At 44.7% G+C, this 25,578-nt stretch overlaps 1 protein-coding gene across 2 annotated transcripts in view; it reads left to right on the forward strand.

Moving 5' to 3' along the window:
• The window catches only part of LOC137561617 (E3 ubiquitin-protein ligase RNF14-like), a 50,295-nt gene that overhangs the window by 12,800 nt on the left and 11,917 nt on the right, over nt 1–25,578 (forward strand). The window contains exons 2-7 of one of the 2 annotated variants that reach the window (XM_068272931.1): nt 148–247; nt 1,537–1,697; nt 3,198–3,349; nt 4,406–4,915; nt 6,454–6,679; nt 24,191–24,363. In XM_068272931.1, coding sequence (XP_068129032.1) covers nt 1,544–1,697; nt 3,198–3,349; nt 4,406–4,915; nt 6,454–6,679; nt 24,191–24,363 — 1,215 coding nt within the window. In that variant the 5' untranslated portion in view covers nt 148–247; nt 1,537–1,543. The remainder of the gene's footprint in view (nt 1–147; nt 248–1,536; nt 1,698–3,197; nt 3,350–4,405; nt 4,916–6,453; nt 6,680–24,190; nt 24,364–25,578) is intronic. The other variant, XM_068272932.1, reaches the window with a different exon arrangement.

Consider the following 25,578-nt stretch of genomic DNA (forward strand, 5'->3'; position numbering starts at 1 on the left):
TGTTGACATTGCATTTTGCATGTTGCTGCTTGCTTTGCATAATAGTCGGCTGCAGTAATATTTATTAGAGTTTTGAAGGTATGATACTTGTTAGCTGATACACACTCAGAGACTTACAGTAACTAATAGATGTATCTCTCCAAACAGTAAATAGGTCAAGAATGAGGATGTCTTTTTCCCAACTAAATCAAGAATTGCTCTAGTGAAGCCTCATTCTATTTCCAGTCTTAACACTGATATCATAAAGGTATGATTTATAAATATATGGCAAATTTTATGTAGGGGATTGTGCGGTGTGGAATTGTGCATGAAAGTAGTTGGATGTTTAGCCTGATTTTTAAAGAATATATGTAATGAATTGATATATATATATATATATATATATATATATATATATATATATATTTACTGTATATCACGGCAGAAAAGCCAACTTTTTAATGACAAATTTTTGGGCTAAAAGTGGGGAGATCAACTTATCTGAGGGTGATATAGCACATGGGGCCTCCTTATCCGGAGTATGCCTTGGGGAGCATACTGGAAATCCTAGAGGTAGGTACCAGTGCACAGAACATACCACTGTGCTTAGTTTTAATAATTTAAATTCGGGTCAGGCATCCGTCAAGAACATTAAATCAGTAGACAAACGTGGTAGTTTGAGGCTGTGTGAATTGTTTCTAAAGTAGAACACCAATGATTGCTGAACTTCAGCTCCCTTATGATTCAACTGTATTAACATTCCCTTCAATGCTAAAATTTTCTCTGTTTGAGATGCAATTTGGTAATGTAATTAGGCTGATTTGTACTGGGTAAATTGTCTTCAACAAGAAATCTGTTGTAACAGCTCGGCATTACAAGCAGTCTACTGCTACCCATCTCAGGGGCAAACCCAGGATTTTCAAGGGGGGATTCCTGAAATGTCTCCCTCAGCCACGCACAATACAGTATAATAATATAGTAGGATGTCATGCTGGGTACACATAATGCATTTTTTCCATCCAACTGACAGGATCTGAAAATTATTTTCTAAATGTCCGATCTGCTCCTGATCGACAACGGGATCGATCAGTAGCAGTTTGGATACAGATAATAATGAGGACAGCTGACATTGAGGAATGAAGCAATGAAGCATGCACACAGCAGGGCATGCACACAGCAGGGCACAGGGCTTTGGTCATACTTGACTCTGTTCCCCAGAGCTGCTCCATGCTGTGTACACACGTTGCTGCTCCATCCAAAGTCAACTGTAGCTGGGAAAGAAAGGGGGCAGTACTGTGAGCTGTAGGATACCTGCAGATATTCTGGTGTCTCAACTTGTGCCTGTCCCCAGACACTGCACTGGTCCTTGTCTGAGGGGGGATTCTAGGCAGCTGTAATCCCCCCCCCCCCCCCCTTGCGCTTGCCTATGCATCTACCCTTCACTTATAACTATTTTCTGGGGAACTTTTCTTTTTTAGAATTGTTTCTTGTAAAGGTGTGAATGGCTTTATAGGTCTTGTATAGATTGTCACAAACTTTGTTTCATGAACTTCACAGATAATCAATGTCAAGTGAAGATCAGGAAGCCCAGGAGGACGAACTGCTAGCTCTCACTAGTATATATTCTGAAGATGAGTTCAAGAGAGCGGACAATGTCCCTGGAGGGGAAATTCAAGTATGCCTGGAGCTGCCTCCAAATTTTAAAGTATCTTTGAAATGTAAGTTACATACATAAAGCGTGTAATTTTATAATATAAGCAGATGATCTGCTTGTAAAACAATACTTTGGGGTTTTTGGCTTAAATTAAGACACAGGTTAGATTATGGCCAGAAACAAATCTACTTTAGTGATAACAAGAGACCTGGTATAGCTGAACTTCTGTGTTTGCCACCCCAACAAAAAAAGACATAGGTGTCACTTATCGTAGGAAGTGAACAGAGGCGCCAACAGGATAAAATATACTAAAAACATTCCCGAAGCAGACATGAAACTGTCAGTTTTTCAAAAAGCATACATTTATTAACATACTCCAAAAACAGCTTTGCAACATGTTTCACAGGTACAGTCCTGCTTCATCAGGCAATAAACAAAATAGTATCTTACAGTCATATGTCTTAACAACGCCAAGCGCCTCTGCGCTCAGAGGCGATTGGTGGTGTTAAGACATATGACTGTAAGATACTCCTCCTTGGTGCGTGCACATTGCTGAAATTGCAGGCCCATTACATACTACCCCTTGTGGGCGAGCAGTCAGCACTGCGCTTTGAATAGGCTCTGCGCCCCCTTCTGGAAGCTATTACAGGATCAGTGCCATTTTGAAAATGGCAAACAGAGTTATTCATCTTTCATGGTGAACAAATGGTTCCCTGGAGAGGAGAAAGTATTTGAAGAGAACTAGAGAAGGCAAACCCCTCACCCTGTACTACTTCCGGGTCGCTATGACCCGTAGTAGCACGGCTGCACTGGGCCGGCGGTGCGCGTACTTGATCGTGTGCCTGTTGCCGGGCACTTTCTGCGCATGTGCGTGACGTCATGAGTGATGTCACGCTCATGCGCAGAGAGTGCCCGGCAACAGGCGCGCGATCAGACGCGCACAGCCAGCCCAGCGCAGCCGTACTACTACAGGTCATAGCGACCCGGAAGTAGTACGGCCACATAGAGATTCGCGGGCGAACTGTTCGCTCACATGCGGGAGGTAAGTATTGCATCAGTATGTTTATTGTAACTGTTTTCCATTCAGGTTTGGTTTAAATACTTTTCAGCCTGAAAAATGATTTACTCTCTTGTCTTAAAGAACAACTGTAGCAAGAGAAATATGGAGGCTGCCATATTTATTTCCTTTAGTTGCATGTCTAGCTTGCTGATCCTCTGTCTCTACTTTAGCCACTGGCCCTGAACAAGCATGCAGCAGATCAGGTGTTTCTGACAATATTGTCAGATCTGACAAGATTAGCCGCACGCTTGTTTCTGGTGTAATTCAGACATTACTGTAGCTGAATAGCTCAGTAAGGCTGCCAGGTAACTGGTATTGTTTAAAAGGAAATACATATGGCAGCGTCCATATTCTTCTCCCTTTAGTTGTCCTTTAAGCTTACCCTGTGCCATGCCCAGTAGGCACAGATATACATTGAAAGTTGTTAGATGCACATTTACGAGAACAAAACTCAGCATTTGCCAATTTACATTACACATGATCTTTTTTTTCTATTGCCTTTAGCCACCTCTGCTGCAAATGCCGTCACAGAGAACTTTGAGAACACGGTTTTGTTTCTACCTCCAATCATCCTGAACTTTGAACTTCCTCCAGGTTACCCGTCCTCTACACCACCTATCTTCACTCTCAGCTGCAAGTGGCTTTCACCTAAACAGGTGTGACAGACGTGTGCATTTATGGAGGTCTATATTTATTGTCAACATTATCTATAGTTATAAGCTTTCTGGTTTTGTAGAGGCTGCTAATTGGAAAATAATTAGTAATAAGTACACTTGGAGGATGATCATGAAGAGGTGATGTGTACATCACGTTGCATCTTGCATCACATGGTAGAATGATTGCATTTCTTGTACCACTCAATATCAATAAGATTTCAGCAGAAATGGGTTTTGAACATTGATCAGAACACTGTCATTTGCTGATCCTCTGCCTCTAATACATTTAGCCATAGACCCTGAACAAACATATGCAGATCAGATGTTTCTCACATTATTGTCAGATCTGATGAGATTACTTGCATGCTTGTTTATGGTGTCATTCAGACGCTACTGCGGCCAAATAGATCAGCAGGGCTGCCTTAAAACTGACATTGTTTGGAAGGAAATAAATATGGAGCTTCCATATCCCTCTCACTTCAGTTGTCCTTATAATGTGTTTATAAAATGCCTAATCTATTGAAAACATTATGTTGTGTATAGTAGCCTTAAAGCGGAACTGTAAATTTCTTAAAAAATAAGAATTTCATTTACCTGGGGCTTCCGCCAGCCCACTTCAGCCGATCTGTTCCCACGCAGCCACTCACCGATGCAGCCACGCCGCGGCTCACTTTCACTTTGGGCAGTTCGGGGAAATTTTCTCGTTTACGTTCCCGTAGCCGGACACGTACTGCACAGACACAGTAGAGATTTTCTCGTAATGCGCCTGCGCAGAGCTCAGGAACGCGTACTAGGATATGCGTGGCCATGACGCAATGGAGGGAGACTTACAAGTTGACCTCCATTACGGGAGAAAAAGTGAGCTACGGTGGGGGAACCAAGGATCGGTCAAGGACTATGAGGGCACAGGTCGGCTACAGGGGGCTGGCAGAAGCCTCAGGTAAGTGAAACTCTTATTTTTTAAGCAATTTACAGTTCCGCTTTAACTCATGGTGTTGTCTTTCATTTGAGCAGGACAGATTGACTTACCGTATCTTTTTATATTTTATATTTCAGCTTAGTTTATTGTGCCAGCGTTTAGATGACTTGTGGGAGGAGAACAAAGGATGTGTAGTCATATTTGCTTGGATGCAATTTCTAAAGGAAGAGACTGCTGAATATTTGGATATAAAATCACCATATGAAATTCATTTGGGGAGTAACAGCACACAAAGCTGGATGCAAACTCCACAGAAAGAAATAATCTGCAGTGCCGCAGAAACACTAGAAGAGGGAGCAGTTGACAGACGGGCCATCCAGGATGTAGAGTCGGTATCAGCCCTCATCAGACACATACTTGACTTTAATGAAATACAACAGAAGAAGTGTTTTGACAGCAAACCATTCTTATGCAATATCTGTTTTTGTGAGAAGCTGGGCAGTGAGTGCACTTACTTTAAGGAATGCAGCCATGTTTACTGCAATAGCTGTCTTAGATACTACTTTGAAATCCAGATTAAAGATGGACAGGTCCACGCACTCAACTGTCCAGAGGTGGAGTGTACCTCAGTTGCTACTCCTGCTCAGGTAAGCTGCTATTCCTCTAATTTCTTCTAGTGTTGGTACGGTATGTTTCAGTTACAGTTTTAAAATGTTCTCAAAGTGCTTCATCAGGTTTCTACAAAAATTAGGCAGCTACATAGTTTCATTTTATATCTTTTAAAAGCATCACTTCACATTCTATGAAGGGACACCCAAGGTTATTTGTATGTGGCATTTACTTAAAGGACAACTGTAACCTCCTAAAACCTTCTAAAAAGTGAGGTACATAAGAGGAGGGAAGTCTATGGACCCTTTAGAGCATTCCCGTTCCTCTCTGCGTTTCCTCGTTCCACCGCAGGCCCCCGTTCCAGCCTCAGACTTTAATTTCGAAGAGGCCTTAATTTCGAAAGGCCACTGAAGTACTCTGGTAACCAGGCAATTGGTATTGCCTAAAAGGAAATAACTATGACAGCCTTTATATTCCTCTCGCTTCAGATGTCCTTTAAGCCTGAAATAGATCTAAATGCATTATTGGACCAATGCAACTCTATGGACCATCGATCTGCTGCCAGCATCAGCTCGACCTAGATTTCCCATCCAGTCAGATAGATCAAATTGATCGAAATCGGTCGCAAATCGATCGATAGATTTGTTAGAATCGATTTATCGATTGATTGATGGCTGAAATGGACCAGTGTATGAGTCCCTTTAGCAACAGCAGATACCATGATAAAAATAGGTAAAACGAAGGCAGATTAACTACTTCATGTACAGAGAATGAGAGAAGCTGGCTACTTTTAATTCAGTCCCGTAGGCCAGGTTTCCACATTTGCCAGCGCCCATCTCTGAGACGGCTGCTGGTATATGTGCTGATGCGCATACGCATCATAATCCCCCCCCCCCCCCCCCCATGCCATGTACGGCTATAGGGATTCAGATGTGTCTTCCGAAAAAATGTTTCAAGACCATTTCTTTTCCCATGCACTTGAATTTGAAGCAGCCTATTTATTTCAATAGACTGCAATTTTGTTTCTAGATTTGGGTTCGAGAAAATGCTGCAAATCACCCCTAGTGGAAACGATACAGTAGTCTACACCTGTGTCTTATGAGCTAATTGTTCCACTTCATTACAGCAGAGAGGAATACAGAAAGATAAGAGGAATGCTGATGTTTAGCTGCCTATTCCAGCAATAGCATGCCATCCCAATCACATGCTGGTGCGATTCTGGACGGCGTGCAGCAGTTTTTCATTTCACACATCGGAATCCTTATAGCTGTACATGACACAGCTATAGTGAGTCAGCTGTGGCTTCACAGCGGCAGCGGGTCCCGTGTCTGATTTAGTAACAAACATGGCGCCCAGTGGAAATAAGCCCTTAGCACTCCACTTTGACTATTGAGAGACTCACTGCTCAGAGGAAATAAAATCATCTTTCATAAACAGCTTAGATTTCAATCTTCAAGGTCCACAAGAAGTTAAGAAGAGCATTGCAATTTTTTTGTAGAGGAGAAACCTTCAAGTAGAGTTATAATGACGAGCAGTAGTCATACATTTTTAAATCTTTGTTCTTGGGTACTTACAGGTGAAAGAGCTGGTAGGAGACGAACTATTCAGCCGTTATGATCGCCTCCTTCTGCAATCCACCTTAGATCTGATGACTGATGTGGTTTACTGTCCTCGCCCAAGTTGTCAGACCCCAGTAATGCAAGAGGCAGAGGCGACTATGGGTATTTGTACTGGTTGTCATTATGCCTTCTGTACTCTTTGTCGTATGACATACCATGGAGTTTCCCCATGCAAAATGACAGGTAAGTCTGCACAGCATCAAACATGTATAGTCTAGAACAGCGTGGGGCAAACTACGGCCCGCGCTGCTTCTCCGACCCTCCGACAGGCAGCCGGATTCCCCTCCTTTTGCCCTCCCTCCGTGAAAAGTTGCAAGCGGGGAGTTTGAAACTCACTTTGCTCACCAATGTCCAGCGTCGCATCTCCATGGCAACAGGCCTCACATGGCGTGACATCAGGATGCACCAGCGTGTAATACTAGCGTCATGTCATGTGACACCCTGTTGCCATGGAGATGCGATACGGGACATCGGTGAGCAAGGTGAGTTCCAAATCCCCCGCTGCCCGCTCGCAACTTTTCACAGAGGGAGGGGTTTGGGAATGTCAGGCATGCGGCTCACGGGCTGCACAATGCGTCCCGGGCGCGTAAAGTTTGCCCAGGCCTGGTCTAGAATGTCTATGCTGTCTACCCGCATATTACTGTACTATTTGATTTATAGTTACATAATCAGTTTGGTAGAAAAAGACATCTGTCCATCAAGTCCAACCAGAAAAACCTGCACATATGCCAGTTGATCCAGCAGAAGGAGAAAAACCTTACAAGTCATGGGCCAATTAGCCTTAAAAGGGAAAAATTCCTTCCCGACTCTAGATGGAAGGCAGATAAATCCCTGGATCAACTCTCTTTAAATGCAAATATAGAGTTTGCCATAACTACTTCCTGAGGTAAGATGTAACAGATTTTATATATAGATGGCAAAAGCAGATTTTCTATATAGATGGCAAAAACTTTTTTCCTCCATGTGCAAATCATGTCCCCTTGTCCACCGTGCACCCATAGGGACAAAAAGCTCACCTGCCAAGCTTTTGTATTGCCCTGATGTATTTATACATGTTAATCAGGTCACCTCTCGGTCGCCTTATTTTTCAAGCTAAATAAGCCCAGTTTGTCAATCTTTCTTGGTAAGTGAGAGCTTTCATCCCTCTAATTAATTTACTTACCCGTCTTTCTACCCATTCCAGAAGGTCAATGTTGTTTATATAGTGTGGTGCCCAAAACTGTACTCCATACTCCAGATGTGGCCTCACACACAAGTGATTTGTACAGAGGGTGTAGTATACGAGCATCTCGTGAGATTATTTCCCTTTTTATGCATCCCTTAACTTTATTTGCTTTAGCTACCGCTGCTTGGCATTGTATACGATTACCTAACTTGTTATCAACCAGTATTCCAAAGTCCTACTCCAAGTCTGAATGCCATTTATTTTATATGATGATCTACCATTGGTACATTCAAGGTGCATGACTTTACATTTATCAACATTCAATTTCATCTGCCACATGTCTGCCCATATGAACATGTTGTCAAGATCCTGTTGTAATATGTCACTATCCATCTTAGTGTTGATAACTGCAAAGATGGCTACATTACTCCGTATTCCATCTACTAGATCATTAATAAATAAATTGAAAAGAATTGGACCAAGTACTGACCCCTGCAGTACCCCACTGCAAACCGTTTCTCATTTTGAGTATGTTCCATTTACCACAACTCTTTGCCTTCTATGCCTTAACCAGTTCTCTATCCACATACACATGTTTTTTCCCAGTCCCTGTATCCTCAGCTTCTGCACTAGGCTATTGTGGGAAACAGTGTCAAAAGCCTTTGCAAAGTCAAAAAAAACACTACATCTATAGCTTTCCCAAGATCTTAATTTTCATTCACCACTTGATGAAAATGTTGGCGATACAGGACCTGTCCTTAGTAAAAACATGCTGTTGAACTGAAATAACATTATTCTGTGCTACATAATTTTGTATAGCATCCCTTAGGACAGTGCTGTCCAACTGGCGGCCCGCGGGCCGCATCCGGCCCGCCAGGCCACCTGCTGCGGCCCGCTCATCTCCCTGGGATGCAGGCATGGCTTGCGCTATGGACGCCATGCCTGCTCCCTCTTGTGTGGCCTCTCCTGTGTCCCCGCTGCCGCTGCCCCACAGCTCAGACCTCACAGATCGCGGCGACTGAGGTAAACAACAGAGTGTGCATGGTACCCGCACGGAGTACGTCACATGCGGAAGTGAATCATTAGTCACTTCCGCATGTGACGTTCTGCCGTGCGGGTGTCATGCGCGCACTGTGCTTGCTTCAGTCGCCGCGATCTGTGAGGTCTGAGCTGTGGGCCAGCGGCAGCATCGTCAGCAGGGACACAGGAGAGAGAGGTAACGGGCTCGCTACTGGTGGGGGCACCTGTCACTATCTAGCTGGGGGGCGCCTGTCACTAACTGGGGGGGGCTCCTGTCACTATCTAACTAGGGGGGCACCTGTCACTATCTAGCTGGGGGGGCACCTGTCGTCTATCTAGCTGGGGGGACACCTGTCACTATCTAGCTGGGAGGACACCTGTCACTATCTAGCTGGGGGGACACCTGTCACTATCTAGCTGGGGGGACACCTGTCACTATCTAGCTGGGGGGACACCTGTCACTATCTAGCTGGGGGGACACCTGTCACTATCTAGCTGGGGGGGGCTCCTGTCACTATCTAACTGGGGGGGCTCCTGTCACTAGCTGGGGGGGCACCTGTCACTATCTAGCTGGGGGACACCTGTCACTATCTAGCTGGGGGGGCTCCTGTCACTATCTAACTGGGGGGGGGCTCCTGTCACTATCTAGCTGGGGGGGGGGGCACCTGTCACTATCTAGCTGGGGGGACACCTGTCACTAGGTGGGAAAGCACCTGTCACTATCTAGCTGGGGGGGGGCACCTGTTACTATCTAGCTGGGGGGGGACACCTGTCACTATCTAGCTGGGGGGGGGGGGCACCTGTCACTATCTAGCTGGGGGGGGGGGACACCTGTCACTATCTAGCTGGGGGGGACACCTGTCACTATCTAGCTGGGGGGGGGGGGCACATGTCACTACCTAACTGGGGGGACACCTGTTACCTGGCATTTCAGCCCACACATCATCCTCAGTCCGGCCCAAAACACTATTGCCAGGCACAGCAGCCAGTAGAGGAGAATTTAGAAGCCAGGTGAGAGGTGTCTACCATATTAAAGGGGCATTCTGCTTATTTATGTGAAATGCTGTCTATTTATGTGCCTCATGACTGCTGAATTTGTCATGTTGGGGGCCTCATGATTGCTGAATTTGTCTTGTTGGAGGCCTCATGATTTGTTGGGGGCATCACGATTGCTGAATTTGTCTTGTTGGGGGCCTCAAGATTGCTGAATGTGTCTTGTTGGGGGCCTCATGATTTTTTGGGGGCCTCATGATGCTAAATTTGTCTTGTTGGGGGCATCATGATTGCTGAATGTGTCTTGTTAGGGACCTCATGATTGCTGAATTTGTCTTGTTGGGGGCCTCATGATTTGTTGGGGTCCTCATGATTGCTGAATTTGTCTTGTTGGGGGGTCACATGATTGCGAACTGTGAGACTATGGAAAAGCTGAATCGTCATCATGAGACAATAGCATTAAATCTACATTTTTAGCTTTTTAAAACGGAAAATAAAACTGGGAGGTTCTAAAAAAAAACACATTTTTCTGGAGTAGGATGGATGAAATTGTTTATCTTCACAGTTTATTTTCAACTTGGATTTTCCATAATGTTCATGTATGAGTTAAAACGTTTGTATGTAGTTTAAATTGCTGTTGCCACTTTGCGATAGATAAGTGACTTTTGGGTTGCAGTTTGGACACTCGGCCTCCAAAAGGTTCACCACCACTGTCCTAATCTAATGTCCCACATTGCTAAATTCATGTAAATTTGTCTCCACCCGTGGCCACAGCCGCATTCTGGTCCATGGCCACACCCATTTTTCGGCGCGGCGCGCTACGCGCACCGCTCTACGCACACCGGAACCCTCGTGTTTTCTGGCGCGCACACAACTTCACCATTATTTTAAATTGCATTTTGTGAAAAGTGCTGCCAATCTAATTGTCCTTTAATTGCATTTTTTTCCGGTGGGGGGGGGGGGGGGGTTCTGCGGCTCTAGCAAGAACCTTCGGCCCTCCACCATGGGGTCTAAAAAAAAATGGCCCTCCATGCCCATGAAGTTGGACAGCACTGCCTTAGGATACCTTCAAACAATTTACACACAACTGATGTTAACCACTTGAGGACCTAGGGCTTTCTACCCCTTAAGGACCGGCCACTTTTTTTCCATTCAGACCACTGCAGCTTTCACGGTTTATTGCTCGCTCATACAACCTACCACCTAAATGAATTTTGGCTCCTTTTCTTGTCACTAATAAAGCTATCTTTTGGTGCTATTTGATTGCTCCTGCGATTTTTACTTTTTATTATATTCAGCAAAAAAGACATGAATTTTGGCAAAAAAAATATTTTTTTTAACTTTCTGTTCTGACAGTTTTCAAATAAAGTAAAATTTCTGTATACATGCAGCGCGAAAAATGTGGACAAACATGTTTTGGATAAAAAAAAACCCATTCAGCGTATATTTATTGGTTTGGGTAAAAGTTATGGCGTTTACAAACTATGGTGCAAAAAGTGAATTTTCCCATTTTCAAGCATCTATGACTTTTCTGACCCCCTGTCATGTTTCATGAGGGGCTAGAATTCCAGGATAGTATAAATACCCCCCAAATGACCCCATTTTGGAAAGAAGACATCCCAAAGTATTCACTGAGAGGCATAGTGAGTTCATAGAAGATATTATTTTTTGTCACAAGTAAGCGGAAAATGACACTTTGTGAGAAAAAAAAAAAAGTTTCCATTTCTTCTAACTTGCGACAAAAAAAAATGAAATCTGCCACAGACTCACCATGCCCCTCTCTGAATACCTTGAAGGGTCTACTTTCTAAAATGGGGTCATTTGTGGGGTGTGTTTACTGTCCTGACATTTTGGGGGGTGCTAAATTGTAAGCACCCCTGTAAAGCCTAAAGGTGCTCATTGGACTTTGGACCCCTTAGCGCAGTTAGGCTGCAAAAAAGTGCCACACATGTGGTATTGCCGTACTCAGGAGAAGTAGTATAATGTGTTTTGGGGTGTATTTTTACACATACCCATGCTGGGTGGGAGAAATACCTCTGTAAATGACAATCTTTTGATTTTTTTACACACAATTGTCCATTTACAGAGTTATTTCTCCCACCCAGCATGGGTATGTGTAAAAATACACCCCAAAACACATTGTACTACTTCTCCCAAGTACGGCAATACCACATGTGTGGCACTTTTGTGCACCCTAACTGCGCTAAAGGGCCCAAAGTCCAATGAGTACCTTTAGGATTTCACAGGTCATTTTGCGGAATTTGATTTCCAGACTACTCCTCACGGTTTAGGGCCACTAAAATGCCAGGGCAGTATAGGAACCCCACAAATGACCCCATTTTAGAAAGAAGACACCCCAAGGTATTCCGTTAGGAGTATGGTGAGTTCATAGAAGATTTTTTTTTTTGTCAAAAGTTAGCGGAAAATTGATTTTTATTGTTTTTTTCACAAAGTGTCAAAATGCATGGGTATGTGTAAAAATACACCCCAAAACACATTGTACTACTTCTCCCGAGTACGGCGATACCACATGTGTGGCACTTTTTTGCACCCTAACTGCTCTAAGGGGCCCAGAGTCCAATGAGTACCTTTAGGCTTTACAGGGGTGCTCACAATTTAGCACCCCGCCCACTTGCCAGGACAGTTAACAAACCCCACAAATGACCCCATTTTGGAAAGAATACACAACAAGGTATTCTATGAGGGTAATGGTGAGGTCATTGAAAATTTTATTTTTTGTCACAAGTAAACAGAAAATGACACTTTGTTAAAAAAAAAATAAAAAAAAAATTCTGCTAACTTGTGACAAAAACTAAAATCTTTTATGAACTCACCGTGCACCTCACATAATACTTTAGGGTGTCCTCTTTCCAAAATGGGGTCATTTGTGGAGTCTGTCCTGGCATTTTAGGGTCTCTGCAATCATTACATGTATGGCCAGTATTAGGAGTTTCTGCTATACTCCTTATATTGGGTATACAAGTAATGCACTCTGGGCTGAAAGGAAAAATGAATGGCAAACATACCTTGCTCCACATCAATGGCAGATCTTCCTCCACATCAATGGCAGTGATAACCTCAGGAGAGAGACACCCCGTGCCACCCTGCACTCAGGGTGAGCCACCAACTTATGTGACTGGGCCTCAGAACTTTAGTATACAGCATTATGCCTGTAGGATACAGCAATATGCCTGCCAATAGAGATGACTCTGTGTGGCATTAAAGCATCATCATAGGCCCAAATCACATATAAACTGGGGGTGTCCACACTCAAGGGAGATTCAAACATGCCGTCTTATATCGCCAACCCAGGACAGATCAGCAATATCAAGCATGGAAATCGATCCTTCTTCCCACTTTTATGCTTACCCGTTTGGTCTTCAAGCTTACCTCTCCTCTCCCTGCGACAATGTGCAAAAGACCACTGAGTGTGTGCCTACTCCTGTGTCTGGAGTTCCCTAGGTTCTAATAGTGTACCTGCTCGTGGTACCTCTCAAAACACGGCCCTACGCATAGGCCAGGCTGGTCAGGACAGCGGGGACAATAAAAACTGGTGTCATTCCTTCTTCCAGTCCTGCTGCAGACACGACAACGTTTTCTTCGGATGCGTTGACCTGGGGCACGCGGAATCTGATAGGCGTAATGCCTACCATGCAGTCGGCTAGTTGCATCTGGGGGGGGGCCTGGCACCTCCTGGATACAGGATGTCCAGAATGATCTGTTCCTGAAATTGGAGGAAAGATCCAGTTCTCCCAGCCTTACTGTAGAGAACAGAGCTGTTGTAAACTGCCAATTGAATCAGATAAAAAGACACTTTCTTATACCAGCGTCTTGTTTTCCGGGTCATTAAATAGGGCGCTAACCTCTGGTCATTGAAGTCCATCCCTCCCATGTTGACATTATATTCGTGGACGACAAGGGGCTTTACAATGACCTTAGTTGCCTGTTGAATTTGGACTGTCGTGTCTGTGTGAATGGTGGACAGAAAGTAAACGTCCCTCTTGTCCCTCCATTTCACCGCGAGCAGGTCTTCAGTACGCAAGGCGGCCCTCTGCCCCCGTTCAAGTCTGGTGGTAATGAGCCGTTGGGGGAAGCCCTGGCGACTAGGCCGCGCAGTGCCACAGCATCGGATTCCTTCTAACTTTAAGTGCTGAAAGTCACAAGTAAGCGGAAAATGACACTTTGTGAGAAAAAAAAAAAAAGTTTCCATTTCTTCTAACTTGCGACAAAAAAAAATGAAATCTGCCACAGACTCACCATGCCCCTCTCTGAATACCTTGAAGGGTCTACTTTCTAAAATGGGGTCATTTGTGGGGTGTGTTTACTGTCCTGACATTTTGGGGGGTGCTAAATTGTAAGCACCCCTGTAAAGCCTAAAGGTGCTCATTGGACTTTGGACCCCTTAGCGCAGTTAGGCTGCAAAAAAGTGCCACACATGTGGTATTGCCGTACTCAGGAGAAGTAGTATAATGTGTTTTGGGGTGTATTTTTACACATACCCATGCTGGGTGGGAGAAATATCTCTGTAAATGACAATTTTTTAATTTTTTTTACACACAATTGTCCATTTACAGAGGTATTTCTCCCACCCAGCATGGGTATGTGTAAAAATACACCCCAAAACACATTGTACTACTTCTCCCAAGTACGGCAATACCACATGTGTGGCACTTTTGTGCACCCTAACTGCGCTAAAGGGCCCAAAGTCCAATGAGTACCTTTAGGATTTCACAGGTCATTTTGCGGAATTTGATTTCCAGACTACTCCTCACGGTTTAGGGCCACTAAAATGCCAGGGCAGTATAGGAACCCCACAAATGACCCCATTTTAGAAAGAAGACACCCCAAGGTATTCCGTTAGGAGTATGGTGAGTTCATAGAAGATTTTTTTTTTTGTCAAAAGTTAGCGGAAAATTTATTTTTATTGTTTTTTTCACAAAGTGTCATTTTCCACTAACTTGTGACAAAAAATAAAATCTTCTATGAACTCACCATACTCCTAACGGAATACCTTGGGGTGTCTTCTTTCTAAAATGGGGTCATTTGTGGGGTTCCTATACTGCCCTGGCATTTTAGGGGCCCTAAGCCGTGAGGAGGAGTCTGGAAATCAAATTCCGCAAAATGACCTGTGAAATCCTAAAGGTGCTCATTGGACTTTGGGCCCTTTAGCGCAGTTAGGGTGCAAAAAAGTGCCACACATGTGGTATCGCCGTACTCGGGAGAAGTAGTACAATGTGTTTTGGGGTGTATTTTTACACATACCCATGCTGGGTGGGAGAAATAACTCTGTAAATGGACAATTGTGTGTAAAAAAATCAAAAGATTGTCATTTACAGAGGTATTTCTCCCACCCAGCATGGGTATGTGTAAAAATACACCCCAAAACACATTGTACTACTTCTCCCGAGTACGGCGATACCACATGTGTGGCACTTTTTTGCACCCTAACTGCTCTAAGGGGCCCAGAGTCCAATGAGTACCTTTAGGCTTTACAGGGGTGCTCACAATTTAGCACCCCGCCCACTTGCCAGGACAGTTAACAAACCCCACAAATGACCCCATTTTGGAAAGAATACACAACAAGGTATTCTATGAGGGTAATGGTGAGGTCATTGAAAATTTTATTTTTTGTCACAAGTAAACGGAAAATGACACTTTGTTAAAAAAAAAAATAAAAAAAAAATTCTGCTAACTTGTGACAAAAACTAAAATCTTTTATGAACTCACCGTGCACCTCACATAATACTTTAGGGTGTCCTCTTTCCAAAATGGGGTCATTTGTGGAGTCTGTCCTGGCATTTTAGGGTCTCTGCAATCATTACATGTATGGCCAGTATTAGGAGTTTCTGCTATACTCCTTATATTGGGTATACAAGTAATGCACTCTGGGCTGAAAGGAAAAATGAATGGCAAACATACCTTGCTCCACATCAATGGCAGATCTTCCTCCACATCAATGGCAGTGATAACCTCAGGAGAGAGACACCCCGTGCCACCCTGCACTCAGGGTGAGCCACCAACTTATGTGACTGGGCCTCAGAACTTTAGTATACAGCATTATGCCTGTAGGATACAGCAATATGCCTGCCAATAGAGATGACTCTGTGTGGCATTAAAGCATCATCATAGGCCCAAATCACATATAAACTGGGGGTGTCCACACTCAAGGGAGATTCAAACATGCCGTCTTATATCGCCAACCCAGGACAGATCAGCAATATCAAGCATGGAAATCGATCCTTCTTCCCACTTTTATGCTTACCCGTTTGGTCTTCAAGCTTACCTCTCCTCTCCCTGCGACAATGTGCAAAAGACCACTGAGTGTGTGCCTACTCCTGTGTCTGGAGTTCCCTAGGTTCTAATAGTGTACCTGCTCGTGGTACCTCTCAAAACACGGCCCTACGCATAGGCCAGGCTGGTCAGGACAGCGGGGACAATAAAAACTGGTGTCATTCCTTCTTCCAGTCCTGCTGCAGACACGACAACGTTTTCTTCGGATGCGTTGACCTGGGGCACGCGGAATCTGATAGGCGTAATGCCTACCATGCAGTCGGCTAGTTGCATCTGGGGGGGGGCCTGGCACCTCCTGGATACAGGATGTCCAGAATGATCTGTTCCTGAAATTGGAGGAAAGATCCAGTTCTCCCAGCCTTACTGTAGAGAACAGAGCTGTTGTAAACTGCCAATTGAATCAGATAAAAAGACACTTTCTTATACCAGCGTCTTGTTTTCCGGGTCATTAAATAGGGCGCTAACCTCTGGTCATTGAAGTCCATCCCTCCCATGTTGACATTATATTCGTGGACGACAAGGGGCTTTACAATGACCTTAGTTGCCTGTTGAATTTGGACTGTCGTGTCTGTGTGAATGGTGGACAGAAAGTAAACGTCCCTCTTGTCCCTCCATTTCACCGCGAGCAGGTCTTCAGTACGCAAGGCGGCCCTCTGCCCCCGTTCAAGTCTGGTGGTAATGAGCCGTTGGGGGAAGCCCTGGCGACTAGGCCGCGCAGTGCCACAGCATCGGATTCCTTCTAACTTTAAGTGCTGAAAGAGGGCCACACTTGTGTAATAATTGTCCACAAAAAGATGGTACCCCTTCTGGAACAAGGGTGACACCAAGTCCCACACAACCTTTCCACTGCTCCCCAGGTAGTCAGGGCATCCGACCGGCTCCAATTTTGAGTCTTTTCCCTCATAGACCCTAAAACTACATGTATAGCCTGTGGCCCTTTCACAGAGCTTATACAGTTTCACCCCATACCGGGCGCGCTTGCTTGGGATGTACTGTTTGATGCCAAGGCGCCCGGTAAAGCGTAAGAGGGACTCGTCTACGCAGATGTTCTGTTCAGGGATATAAGCATCTGCAAATGTTGAGGACAGGTGGTCTATGAGGGGCCGAATTTTGTGGAGCCGGTCATAAGCAGGGTCTCCCCTTTCATGACAGGTTTCGTCGTCGTTGAAGTGCAGGAAGCGCAGGATGGACTCAAATCGTGTCCTGGACATGGCAGCAGGGTACAAGGGAACATGATGTACTGGGTTCGTAGACCAATACGACCGCGATACATTCTGTTTCATTAGTCCCAAGTGAAGGATAAGGGCCAAAAAGATTTTAATGTCGGAAACTTGGACTGGTTTCCACCCGAAAGGCTGGGCATACATGCTCTCCGGGTGCTCGGTGATGAATTGTGTGGCTTTACGGTTGGTCTCAACCACAATTAAGTCCAAGAGAACCTGGGTGATGAACAGCTGCAAAAATTCTAGGGCCGTTCCTAGATGAGCTGTCGCCACCTGGACTCCAGACTGGGCGGTGAAAGGGGGCACTAAGGGTGCGGCGGAATCAGGGGATTGCCAATCTGGTTGTGCCAGCACCTCTGGGAGTCTATGGGTACTACGGGCCCGTCTTCTTCTTGGTGGCTGCGACGGGGGTACTACTGCACTTGCCACCGTACCAGTTTCAACTTCCATGCTGACGCTCACCACTTCGCCAGGGTCTACGGAAGCACTGGCACTAAGTCCAGGAGATGCTGCGCTGCTGGTGCCTGCCTCACCAAGAAAACTATCAACAGGTGTGAGTGTGGGGTGTGGTGGGGGGGGGGAGGGTGGGGTTGGGTGTGGTGGGAAGTGAGGTCTCAGGCAATCAAACAATCATGGGACAATCGAAGCAGATCACGGGACAATCAAATACAATCAAATACAATCGCAGCACAATCAAATACAAGCGCAGCACAATCGAATACAAGCGCAGCACAGTCAAATACAATGCACTTGGACGGTGATTAGGGGGGGGGGGGTCTGAGGGCGATTTGAGGGGGCGGGGGGTTGATCAGGAGCCCGCACGGGGCAGACTGAGTCCTGATCTGATGAGAGGCAGACACAGGGGGTTACTGATCAAAGATCAGTTAGTGATCGCTGGGGAGGACAGATGTAAACAAAGAGCAGGGGATGTAATCAGGCGGGGGGTATGAGGGCAATCGAGGGCCTGGGCAGGTGATCGGTTACCCCCGCGGGGCAGTTAGGGTCTGCTCTGATGGGTGGGGGTGCTGAGGGGTGATGGACAGGTGATAGACAGGTGATCAGAGGGGGATCAGGGGGTAAGGTAGCTGTATACAGATGTATACAGTATACAGGGGGGTAGTCTGGGATGGGGTCTGGGGGTGATCTAAAGGTAGGGGGGGGGGATCAGGGGTGACTAGGAGGCAGTTAGGGACCTAAACTAAGGGGCAGCGTCGCTAGTTAGTGGCAGGTGGGGGGGGGGTGGGGGTTTTGCAGGGGTGCAAGGGTGCTGGCAGGGGTCTGCTGGGGTGATCAGGGGGGGTATGAGGCCTGGGGTGGGTGATCAGGGGGCTGTAAGGCAAAAAAAAAGGCTGTGTGCTGGTACTTACAAAGTGCTTTCTCCTCGCTAGTGGTCTCTGCAACAATGAGACCACGAGGCGAGGAGGAAGCACGTATAAGGCACTTTGTTTACTTAACAAAGTGCCTTATACTACCTGATTGGCTACTTTGTTGGATTCCTCCGCTCGCCGGCTCTGCTAAGTGGCCGGCGAGCAGAGGCAAAATGCCGGGCTTCCGACTCCCGGCGGAGGATCGCGTCACTGATGACGCGATCGCTCCGCCCATGCCCCTACAAGGACCGCCGCCATTTGTCAATACGGCGGTCCTTGCGGGGTGCACTTCCCGGCCGCCATTTGTCTATACGGCGGTCGGGAAGTAGTTAAGCTTACAGGTCTATTGTTTCTTGGCTTTGATTTTTTTCCCTTCTTGAAAAAGGGAAAAACATCAGCTGTACGCCACTCATAAGGAACTGACCCACTTGAAAGAAAATCACAGAAACTAAGATAAAGTGGCTTATCGATAGCTGAACTCCACTCCTTTAAAACCCAGGGGTGGATGCCATCTGGGCCAGGTGCCTTGTCTATCTTAATCTTATTTAATCGTGCCTGCACACCTTTCTGTGGTAGGCAACTCCTGCTGAATGAGGTAGATTGGGAACAACCCAGGGCCACATTATGAGCTAAAGGTGTCACCTTGGTAAAGATGGAAGCAAAGCAAGCATTTAAAATTTCTGCTTTAGCTCGGTCCTCCACAATCAAGTTTCCTGTCTCATCTTGTAAAAGTCCTTTATTCTCTACCTTCTTTTAGAGTTTATATATTTGTAAACATTTTTGGGATTTGACTTTATATCACTAGCCACTTTTTTCCCCGCTTCCAGTTTCACAAGTCTGATTACTTTTTTGCAGTTTTTGTTAGATTCTCTATAATTCTTTAGTGCAGATGCAGTCCCATCATTCTTTAGGGCACTAAAGGCATTCCTTTTACACTTAAAGGAGTTATCAGGCATTATTAGGCAAAATAAGTGCTACTTACCCGGGGCTTCGTCCAGCCCCAATCTCCCAGCATGTCCCTCGCCGCAGCTCTGCCCACAGCCGTTCGCCGCCTCTGCCTCCCGGTCCGCGGTGATGACGTCAGGCCGAAATGGAGGTCGGCCTGTACTGCGCCTGCGCGAGCTGCGTTGTCAATCACCGCTATGTGGACCGCAGCGTACTCCACAGGCGCAGTAGTTCTGTATTCTGTATACAACAACACTTAGCAGCACTTCCCAAACATTTCCTATCTCAATTGAAAAAAACATGTCAATCAATAGTGTACCTTTAATCATGTCTAAGGGCTGGTCCCCACCTCCAGCGCTTCTGAGCACTTTTAATAACACCAACGATTTAAAAAAGCGTGGCTAATGTATTTGAATGGGATGGAGCACACCAGAGCGATGTGATTTTTTTTTTTAGAATTGTCTTGAAAAATCACTTCAACAAGCGATGAGCTAGCGCTTTTTGGTTTGCACTGGCCATAAAACAGTATTATTTATCCATACTGGCCTTTTTTTAAAATCTAGAATTTTTATTTCCATAAGGTATGTAAATTCTACAATAGTCATTAAAAATCTGTTTGAAAGTTTGCCATTTACTTTGAGTGTCCTTGCCCTGTAATTGACTCTCCCAGTCTACCAGTCTTTTGGTGAGGAATTCCTCTCTGCCCACAGTCACCAAATTCTGTGGAAAAAAGAACTCTTGAGCATCCAGCACCACCTTCTTGTAAACTAGCCCTCTCATCTTCCACGTGCAGGACCCTGAGTGCAGCCTTCTTCCCATTTTATGTACAGGCCTTATTCTATATATAACCTCCATGAACAGCAGCCACTTTAAAATACAGCTCTCTTATACAAACTTCTTCCTCCTTGGGCTACAGCCTCCCATGTTTAGCCTTCCATTTCTATTTGTAGGCAGGTAAATCATATGGCATAGTGCCTCTCTGCCTCCCAGCTCCTGAATATATAAAATTATATAAAAATATAGAGCCCTGTCATTATTTACATTACTCCTAACTGCAGTGAGCTTTAATTTAGTGTGATTTATATTCAGAAACCAGAGCTTCTGTCATCACCATGAGGAAAGGCAGCTGACATGATAGCTCCTGTCCTGAGATTGGGGAACCTCTGCTCCTAGTGCCTGGTACACACAATGCAATTTTCCTATTAGATCGGCAGGAAATGTGTTGTCAATTGATAATTTCCAACATGTGTATTTGATAAAAGGATTGGTTCTGAGAACAGCACTGCAGAAAATCGATCCCTTTTTAAGTCGGGAGCAGATGAGACATGTTGGAAATTATCGATCCATGGGAAATTTCCTGTTGATGTGACGGGTAAATTGCATCATGTGTACCTGGCATAAGTCATTCTTCTGCAACGTGTGTGTGTATTTGGTCACTAAGTTAGTCTGTTATAATTCAGTATCTGTAACATTGGGTGTGTAACACTAACCATTATCGCGCTTGTCACCATGAAATAGTTTTAGTGTGCATACGCTACATGCGGTCCTGGCAGCATGGCATGCGCTCCTAAGTAACACGCAGTCGTTCTCAATGCAGCGCTCTACACTTGTAGCACGACTGCGGCACTTCACTAGTGCGGCCACTACTATGTTAATAGACATAGTTGCGGCCGTGCTAGTGAAGTATCGCAGTTGCTCTACATGTATAGAGCGTGGCACTGAGAACGATCGCATGTTACTTAGGAGTGCACGCAACGCTGCCAGGACCACGCGTAGTGTGCGCGCGCGCTAAAATTACCTCATGGTGACGAGCGCAATAATGGTTAGTGAATCAACGCTAATGTGCATTAAGGGATCCTGAAGTGAGAAGGATATGGAGCATGACATATTTATAAACTGTAAATCCTCGAACATAAGTCAACCCCACAATTTGACCCTCTTATACAGGAATTTTTAAATGACTCAAGTATAAGTCTATCCAGAAAAGTTAACTGCTATATTTGGGGGCGTGGAAGAGTTAACGACTGCACTTGGGGAACAGGAAGAGTTAACAGCTTCACTACATAAAGTATTGCAGCCAATAACTCCTCCAGGCCCCCACATGCAGCCTTTAACCCTCTAATATGTCCCCACCCCCTTCCCAAGTAATCAATGAGGCCAGTGTTCCCCCCCCCCCCCCCCCCCAGGGAATCAGTGAGGGCAGTACCTGCCCTTCTGCTTTCCCCATAATCATAGTGCCCTTTGGCCTCAATTCACTAAGCTTTATCAAACACTTTATCGAACGTTTGATCATTTACCTCATGAGTAAAATCTAATTTTAAATTCACTAAGGTGTTATAGATTTATCGAATGTTTTATCAATAAAATGTTCAATAATCTATAACCACCTTAGTGAATTCAAACTTAGATTTTACTCATGAGGTAAATTATCAAACGTTAGATGAAGCTTAGTGAATTGAGGCCAATTTAATGTCTGTCCCGTTCCTACCCCCTAACCCAGATAATCAGTGTGGCCAGAATCGTGAATATTGCTCCCAGGATGTTTCGTTCCCGCTCCTCTGCCCCTCTCATTGTGGCTAATAACTGTCCCCCTCCCCCCCCTTATGAGTGTGGCCAGAATCTGTGTACGTGACACATCAGGAACCAGGGGGTTGCTAATGCACGTTGCTGGGCAAGAGCGAGGGAGATGAGGACACGGCGCCCAGCGCAGGACATGGTGAGTGACTTCCGCTCTGCACTGTATTTACAATTACAGGAATAGAGAGCGGATGGGATGGGGGGCCAGTTGCATAAACACACGGGGAAGGGGGAGGGGAATAGATGTGAGAAGAATGATGCTGCTTTTAAAGTGCGCCCCATACTTTTGCCACTTACTACTTGGTTTTGAATCAGAAATGTAAGTCTTTATAGTGTTTAAGTTTTATATAGCAAGTCAGACTTCAATTTCTAGATTTATTGCCAAGTACATTTGGTAATTTTAAACAATGCGCATTGCCTTGCTGATCCTCTGCCTCTAATATTTTTTGCCATAGACCCTGAATCTCCTAAAGCTGCTAATCGCGGTTGTTATTGCCACCTGTGGCGGTGCCCATTTTACCAGTGTGCTTTGTGGGCCATTTTTACCATGTTCGTATGGAGGTTACCATAATTACTTCCTTAAAACAATATCAGTTGTCTAGCTGTCCTGCTGATCCTTTGCCTCTAATACTTTAAGCCATAGACCCTGAACAACCATACAGATCAGGTGTTTCTGACAAAAATCTGACAAGATTAGCTACATGCTTGTTTCAGGTGTGTGATTCAGACACTTCTGATGCCAAATTGATCATCAGGACTGCCAGTTTTATTGTTTAAAAGGAAATAAACATGGCAGCCTCCACGTGCTTCTCATTTCATGTGTCCTTTAAGTCGTTTGGTCTCTGTAACATGGATTTTGTGATCATTTGGTATGTGTAACATGGCACCAGAGGCAGTTCCTATGTTAAACACTCTGCAGGGGTGGAGGAAAGGTCAAGGGGTGTGTGTGTGTGTGTGTGTGTGTGTGTGTGTGTGTGTGTGTGTGTGTGTGTGTGTGTGTGTGTGTGTGTGTGTGTGTGTGTGTGTGTGTGTGTGTGTGTGTGTGTGTGTGTGTGTGTGTGTGTGTGTGTGTGTGTGTGTGTGTGTGTGTGTGTGTGTGTGTGTGTGTGTGTGTGTGTTAGTGTTAGGGCTAGACACCACCAGGGGAAATTATGGTTTGGCGCCACGGGAAGGGGGGGAGGGTGCTTCCAGTAGAGGGGAGGGTTCTGTGTGTGAGTTACCCTCGGAATCCAGTAGTAGAATATTGCATATTTTACTGATATTCTACTAGTGGCCAGCTCCTGTGCCCTTTTCTCCAGGCACCTTTTTTTCATGTATGCCTTTTGGCTCACTTTTAGCCCCCTATACCTTCCTAGTGGTTATGGGTCACCATAAGCTACCTGGTTGTTCTCTCAGTCTCTATAACATTACTTTGTTTTCTCTTGGTCGTTTAGCTTGGCACTATGATTACTGTACTCAGTTTCTGTAAGTCATTGGTAGCAGAGACCCAGTACCCTCTTTTTGACTAGATTATTATTTGATGTTGGGACACCTAAAAAACGCTGTTATGTAGTCCATGATATCTAGTTAGCCCTTTCTGCTGTAAACTCCACTTGGTAAGACAAAGTTTTTATTTTATTTTTTTCCAGTCAATAAATGTTTTATTATTTAACAGATAGATCAGTTGACAAGTACACAACTGCTTAAGCTTTAAATACAACATAGCATTTCCGACAAGCTCTCGAGATATATTCTGGGGTTTTGCGCACAGCAGCTGAAAGGGGGCGGGGAGACATGGGAAGCCCCTGGAGGCTTGCCTCTTTGTAGGTAAGTAGGTGTATGTAGGTACACTTTAAGCAAACACATTGTTGCTTCTGTTGACATAGTAATGTTTACACTTCTACAGCAAACAATTCAAAACAGCTGATTATTTGTGCATGAAAAGAATCACAACTATGAAGCTGTTTTTTTTTTTTTTTTTTTTTTTTAGTTGGACCTTCTACATCAGATCCAAGTTAAAAAGTTAAAAGTAAATCATTGTATCTATAGATCTCTTTTTGCTGTATTTCCATTCAAGCTATTGAAGAAAAGAGAAATATCTGCTGCTAAGAAATGTTTCTTTGATCTCTTTCAGAGAATTTTGTTTTGCTGCGTGATGATTATTTGAGTGCAGATGAGGAAGGCAAGAGGTTCCTGGAGAAGAAATATGGAAAGAGAGTCCTCCAGAAGGCAGTGGAAGAGCTGGAGAGTATGGAGTGGTTGGGGGAGAACTCCAAAACCTGTCCGTTCTGCTCAACCAACATTCAGGCAAGCAGCAGACGCACTCAAAGCAGGGCAGAGGCTGGCTTGGTGCATGCACCCAAATGTGTACATTTACAGGCTTAACCCCAGTTTTGTATTAAGTACTTTGGGACCAAAGGCTTTGGCCCCTTTAAGAACCAGAGCCTTTTATTTTATTTTTTATTTTTTTACATTTTGCACTTCCTAATCACTGCAATTGGCTCACAGTGATCAGGAGGTTAGGAGCCAATGTAAACTGTACCTGACCGATGTAGGAACTCTGCTCTCTTTAGACTTCTGAGTTCGGTGCTGGCGGGGGTAGTTGATCGTGTTCCATGTACAGGAGCTGCCGGCATTAAAATGACGCCACATCAGGCTTAGGGCCTGTACACACTGCTGTGTTTTTAAATCGTAAGGTCTTCTGGAAAAATCATGAAAATCGTGATGACCTGTACAGAATGGTACAATGTGTTTTTAGAAAAATGCAGTTGCAGTGACTGTCACGCTTTTTAAAGGGGCACTATGGCGAAAGATTGTAAAATTTAAAATATGTGCAAACATAAACAAATAAGTACGTTTTTCCAGAGTAAAATGAGCCATAAATTACTTTTGTCCTATGTTGCTGTCACTTACAGTAGATAGTAGAAATCTGACAGAAGTGACAGGTTTTGGGCTAGCCCATCTCTTCATAGGGGATTCTCGCAAGGCTTTTATTCTTAATAAAGATATTCCCCCCCAAAAAATTTAAACAATAATGCTGGCCAGCTTCCCTGTTTGCAGCACAGTTTTTTTGGCAGTTGGACAGAGCAACTGCCATTCACTAAGTGCTTTTGAAAATAAATAAATGCCTGAGAATTCCCTACGAAGAGATGAACTAGTCCAAAACCTGTCACTTCTGTCCGATTTCTACTACCTACTGTAAGGGACAGCAACACAGGGGAAAAATAATTTATGGCTCATTTTACTCTGGAAAAAAACGTACTTCTTATTTGTTTGCTTGCACATATTTTAAATTTTACAATTACATAGTGCCCCTTTAAGTGCTGCATTTTTAAAAAAGCACGAAAAACATAATGCAATGCATGCGATTTTGCATTGCGTTTTTAAGGTAAACAACCAGGAAACCAGGAAAAAATAACTCAGCAAAATCGCAAGTGCACAAAAATCGCAAGTAGAAATGTAATTAAAAAACGCAAACGCATCGTAATGCATCAGTGTGATTTTCAGTGTGTACAGGCCCTT

The sequence above is a fragment of the Hyperolius riggenbachi genome, chromosome 3 (genome assembly GCF_040937935.1).
Source record: "Hyperolius riggenbachi isolate aHypRig1 chromosome 3, aHypRig1.pri, whole genome shotgun sequence".
NCBI lineage: Eukaryota > Metazoa > Chordata > Amphibia > Anura > Hyperoliidae > Hyperolius > Hyperolius riggenbachi.